The sequence below is a fragment of the Perissodus microlepis genome, chromosome 10 (genome assembly GCF_051167445.1).
Source record: "Perissodus microlepis isolate ML-2025 ecotype Zambia chromosome 10, ASM5116744v1, whole genome shotgun sequence".
Classification (NCBI taxonomy): domain Eukaryota; kingdom Metazoa; phylum Chordata; class Actinopteri; order Cichliformes; family Cichlidae; genus Perissodus; species Perissodus microlepis.
Window position 1 is genome coordinate 26831675 of NC_140470.1, and position 6000 is coordinate 26837674.

At 41.4% G+C, this 6000-nt stretch overlaps 1 protein-coding gene and 1 long non-coding RNA gene across 5 annotated transcripts in view; one reads left to right on the top strand and one right to left on the bottom strand.

The window, feature by feature from the left end:
* LOC146379574 (glutamate receptor 4) overlaps positions 1–2573 on the bottom strand; it is a 162414-nt gene extending 159841 nt beyond the window's left edge. For 2 of the 4 annotated variants that reach the window (XM_084940863.1, XM_084940861.1), the window contains exon 1: positions 2137–2556. In XM_084940863.1, coding sequence (XP_084796989.1) covers positions 2137–2227 — 91 coding nt within the window. In that variant the 5' untranslated portion in view covers positions 2228–2556. Of the gene's footprint in view, positions 1–2136 lie in introns of all 4 variants that reach the window. The other 2 variants (XR_014801441.1, XR_014801440.1) reach the window with 2 other exon arrangements.
* Positions 2574–2763: 190 nt separating this feature from the next.
* LOC146379575 (uncharacterized) lies at positions 2764–5090 on the top strand. Its single transcript, XR_014801442.1, has 2 exons — positions 2764–2861; positions 4271–5090. It is a non-coding gene; the product is annotated as an uncharacterized LOC146379575 (long non-coding RNA).
* The last annotated feature ends 910 nt before the right edge of the window (positions 5091–6000 follow it).

Genomic DNA, 6000 nt, shown 5'->3' on the forward strand with positions numbered 1-6000 from the left:
AATGTGTGCTACTCCTTACCCAAAAGACATCCAGATACACATGAAATGTTCCAGTAGCAGGTGCAGCTGGAGCCTTAATGTGAGATAGTAACTTCTATTATTGCATGGAGAATTATTTCTCAAAATCATGGCTCGCTTTTGTAGCGAATTTAAATTTGCATGCTTCGAATGCACAGAATCTAAATTTTGTCATCCATTCATCCACTTTATTAACCATCTATCCCAGCTGCCACAGGGCAACAGGCTGGGAACACTTTGGAAAGGACTGCAGTCTATCGCAGGGCTAATGCAGAGAGACAGACAAGCATTCACACCTACAGTCAATTTAGAATCACCAGTTAACCTAACACACATGTCTTCGGACTGTGGGAGGAAACCGGAGCACAAGCGGGAACATGGAGAAAACGCAAAGTTTACACAGAAGGACACCAGCCAGGTTCAAACCCAGAAGCTTAATCATCATAAAGATTAGTTTGGAGTAAGATCTATAAGGTTCAGATTTCTTCCTATCAAAGATGCTCCGCTGCCATGCAGTGTATGATAAGACAGGATGCTGACAGACCTCGAAAAACTAATACAGGTCAGAAAATGAAGGATGAATAGGATTTATAATCCTGAGGACATCTCTGCATCTGTTGGCAACTGTGGAGCATGTTGGCCGTGACTCTATTTGTCCACTTGTTTCAGTGTCGCCTGCGTGTGTACAAAGCAAATTTCCTGCTGCTAATAAGTGTTGATTCGTCGGTGATGATTATTTGAAACTGACAAGTGTTGATCGGGGGAGATGTTTGCCCTCTCTGAAGGCTGATGCGGTTCAGAAATTGCTAAATGTAGTCTGGCGGGTGTGGATTTTTACACTCCCAGAGGACAACTAGGCCTGAAACTGAGAAATATGATGACACAGGGATTACATCAACAGTTTTTTAAATAACTGGCAGCAATGATGTTTGTCAAGCGATAATGAGAATAAGTTAATTTAAAGAAATACCAAGAGCCCGATTATAATAGCTGGGAAATTATGAGTAAAATAACCCCCCACACACACACACACACACACGCCAGTTTCGCTTACGTCAGCAACAAATTAAATGTTTCACACGACGGCACAGCAGTTCCCCAGACGCAGGTTTAAACCCCAAACAACGCAGCTCGAGAGCCCTCAGTTCCAGGGGTGCCTGCTCTGTAACTGACCCTGACCTCTGCCCTCTCTGGGTGGCCCGGGGATTGGAGTATCACATTGATATAAAAGGACAAGGAGAATCATTTGAACAGCTTGTCATTTTTCATCAGCCTGACTTGTATCTGATGTGCCTCAACTCCATCTACAAGCTGGGGTGCAAGCTGAGGGTAAAACCCAGCAAAAAAAAAAAGTCAGTGTGGGCAAATATTAGATTTCAGAATGACGTTTGAAACAGTTGGAATATAAACCTGGATACCAGATTTTTTGATTCTCTGATGACTGTTTGTTGAGGATGTGATGATTAACCAATGATTAACAAATGGAGGTCACAGTTGGGCTCCTTTTTCTCTCCCCCCCCCCCCCCCCCCCCTAGCACCCTGCTTTTAAATCTAACCAATAAATCTGCCAGCGAGTGTAATGAAAACCGTGAATCCGTCAGTGAGAAACGTACTTAATTTAAAACACAGAGATGCTGAAAAAGAGAGAGTGAAACTGATGGAAAAAGATTTGGGGGGAACGGTGCAGCTGCAAGGCATTTGGGACCCGTGGCAGCGGTTTGTTATAGGAGCGGGATCTGCCAGTGTTAACAGCAGTCAATGCACAGGCAGCCCGCATGGGGAATACACACAGACTTTGCTGCTCTGATCTGCTGCAGTGGCGGAGTGCACCGGGATACACACACATGCAAAGCGCATTAGGTGTGTGTGTGTGTGTGTGTGCGTTTGTGTGTGTGAAGCATGCACAGCATCGACAGAGCACAGGACCCCGTCTTTATGGTCATGTTTTAAAGACAATTAAAAGAATAAAATAAGGCTGTGGGGGGAAAATCCGCAATCCCCACTTTGACCAGTGCCGGGGTGCTAAACGGCAGGTCAGAGGCAGCAGGCAGGACGTCCACAGATTCATTGACTGGTTTTATTTTGTGCTTGGATCTACCATAAAACGCTCACACTTACCGATCTGAACGCTGCTCGGGAAAGCACCCATTGCCAGTCCCCAAAAACCCGAGAACATCAACAGAATCAAATCGCGAGAAGAAATCCTCATTTTGTTCAGGTTATAAACTGATTAAAGACATCGAGCAGGTTTAATTAACACCCCCGGTGCAAAGCCAACATCACAAGGGAAAACAAAAAACAAAAAACAAAGAGATTAAAAAAGGGAGATGAAATCAAATGCCGGTTAAATATCCATGTCTGCTTTGGGTGGCTTTTTTTTTCTTGGATATTCCTCCCGCAGTGCCGCTGGTTTGTGCCGTCAAACTGCGTCCGTCCGTCCGGCGCTGGAGATTTTGCGCACAACACCAAGAAGAGGAGGGAGGGAGGACGAGGGGTGGAGGTGGTGGTGGTGGTGTTGTTGAGGGGGTGGGCATCAGCCAGCGGCGGTCAGTGCGTCTGGATGCGGCTCAACTCACATCACAGCAAGAACACACATGCGCCTTTTTAGCCGACCCGGGCAGACAGGCAGGAGGGGCGTCAGTCAGTCAGTCAGTCAGCCCGCTCAGCAGCACCGAGCGGCGGAGAAAGTCCCCGCAGCTCCTTTAACACCAAAACTTCCAGAACCGCTGCGAGTGGCTGAGAAGATGGATGTCTGACAGCGTTTTTCTCTCCCGCTCCTCGCTGTCGGATATCATCCCGGATAGATCGTCTCGCATGGGCAGATCAACTTAATCAAAACCCCGGTGTGTCCTCTCAGTCACTCTGCACACAGCCTTTAGGGCGCAATTTAAGATAAGCTGCGCCAATTTCGGCAATTAATAACATTCTAATGAGCAAGCTCAAATTCATTTGCGGGGTTTGTTTTCTGTGAACTGCCTCTTAACTTAAAAAACAAAAAACTCATGCTGGGTCGCTTAAGGTAGTCAGACTGTCCCTTTAACGGTTGCTACCATGTGACATTACTTACGCACATGTACAAAACCGCTACAGCAACAGATAAACAAATAAATTATTGTTTTTTAAAGCTTAAGAAATACATTAAAAAATAAATGTAAATGAGGGAAACGTTTGAACACCGCCAGCCTGTCTCACTAAAGTTTGCACTACTCCTTCAAGCTGCAGGAGCGACGAGCTAAAAGTTTTGTCACTTTGACCAAATAACACAGACTTTCAGTAGCACCGCTGGCGGTGGAGTCCCCGGGTATGCAGTTTAAGCAAACTAATTTGGAAGTTTTGTCGCCATCCTCCAAGATTAAATAAAATCCAGTGATAGTGAGACTTTAAGGAAGTGTAGCCATTAGTCTCCTCGGGGTGGTTCGGCTAAAGCAGGAACTTTAGGAGACACTGAGGCTACTTTCAGTTCAGGTTCTGCTGATTTTGAGGTTTGTAGCTGCCGCAGGTAAAGATCCGACTGAAAAATGAGTAATTATGTGCAAGGCTCCCTTTGGAAGCATTGCCTGGAAGTTGATTTTGTGAATGTGAATGTGAGAAAGACTGAGCGCTTTCCAGCAAATCTAAAACAAACAAACAAACAAACAAACAAACAACAACAACAAAACACAACATATTTTCTTATCTTTTTCTTTTTTACATTCATCATTGACAGAAATGTATGATTAAAAAAAAGACTGTATCTTTACAAGATGAGCCTATTATTGCGTGTCATCACAAGATAATGCTGTAATACTGGAGCCAAATAAAGCCAACCTTTCCACAGAAAACCAAACCAGTATTTAAGACATTTTAAAAGATTATACATCTGACTCACAAGCAACAGATAGCTGAGCCAGGTCCCGATGAAGAGCAGCGAGTTTAAAAGCAGACCATTAAGCCTCAATAGATAATTCAACTAAACTAATATACTTAATCATGATTAAATAATCATCCCAGTCATTTTCCTGAATCTGATTCAACCTCTCAAATCAAAATAATTGATGTTTTGTTACATTGAACTGAACATTTGTGCCACTGTTTGGATATAACAAGATGTATGACGGCATCTATCGCTAATGAAAATCTATGAGTAATGGGTTTTGCAGGCATTTTTCTTTTTAACTGCTTTGACATTTTATACACAAAATGGTTTATTGATTAATCAAAAAATGATTTGCAGACTGATCGAGTAAATACTGCCTGTCTGTTTTTCCTCAAGGTCAAGAATGAATGTCTGCTCAAAGAACAGGAAGAGGAGGACAATGTGAGCTCTGGGATGACTTTTTAAAAAGGCAATAGAGTTTGGAATACCACCCAGATGTAAAAGCACAGATTTTCATTTTTAGCCAATGCAGTAGATGTAAATGCTGTTATCTCACTGTTGTCAGGCAATAGACTTCAGAATTTCTAGATAAAAGTCTTTTATTGTTTTGTGTACTCTAGGTTTTTTTTGTAGGAAATATTTTACAGTGAACACAGAGGAGGATTGCAAAGTGATGACATTTTCAAAGCCGAGGTAACTTTGCTGTGTATACCTTTAAAAAAAATGGATTTGTATGTGATTATGGTTATTTTTAAAGAGATTTTGGTGTGTCCATTTATGTTCTCGTCTTCCTCATTGCTCTCTTTCCTTCTCCGGAATGCTTGCATTAATGTCATTTTACATGTAAACTCAATGTGCTTACCCTAAAAGATAAAATCACAAAAACTACATACCTCTACATTACATGCACACACAAGAGTTATGAACTGTATTAACTACGAGAATAAAATGGTTTCAAGTGTGTTTTTGCATGTTGACACAGTTGTAACTGATCTCAGGACCTCAGTAACTGAACGCACCCTCAGAAAACGTAGCTGTGATCCTGGGTACAGTTAAAAGATCTGCACCTGATGACCCTTTATGAACTGACAGGATTTTAAGGGTAGTTTAAAGGTAACGAAGTGATTTCAGTACTTCTGTAATATGCTAAAATTTCCATGCATGTGTACGGACTTTGGCTAAGTTATTAAAAATTAATAAACAAATTGAAACAAGAGCAGCCCCAGAATGGACTGAAAATTCCCTCTGCGCCATGCATAGTTTCAGTCCATGCATTCAGCAGGATATCCACATCCAGATATTTTCTTAAGAACATGGAAATGTCTCCAAGTAATTTTTTTTATTTCAGTTTTGCATGTATGTTTGGAGACATGATGTAAAATGTCTAACTGTGCTCTATCCTGCAACGGGAAAGAACATTTTCAGACAGACAGATTTAAGACTCCTGAATCCATATTGACACCTATATGTTTCCAAAAGGTACTTTTCAGCTACCCTAAACCCTCCTCTGTCCTAACTTTCATAAACACAAAAACAAACTGAACTAATCAAATTCAAAAATAAAGTATAAACATCCATGCTGCAGTTCTTTTCCATATCCTATTATATGTGCAGCTGCAGAGGTCTGATTTCTCCCCAGGGATCAATAAAGACTCATTTCTATTTAGATCCTTTGAGAAAAATGCTTCTGACGTCTGGAGAAACAGATCTGATTCCAGTCGATTCACCAGTGAGTTTGTCTTTCATTTATCATATTATTAATGCAATTCTCTGCATCATTATAGGGGGAAAATAATCCTGGATTTGTTTCTTTGACAGTTGGAGCAAAGTTTTCTTTATCCTCATCCAAAAAGGCACAAGGCTTCTACTGACTGTTAAACAGATCAGTGGCTTTCCTTTTGCAGTTTTTGTTAGCTGCATCACAATAACGTGTAAAAGTTTTAGGTTCTTTGCATTTTTTAAAGACTCTTGTTGTTAAATTATCCCAAGTTTATTCTACAGTATGATAACAATCTCAAAAAGCATCCTCAACAACATTTCATAGCAATGCTATTGCTTTAGAAATACAGTGTTTGCCTTGGGAGCCCTTAAGCATGATGAGTTAAAAGCACACAGCTGTTTGTCGC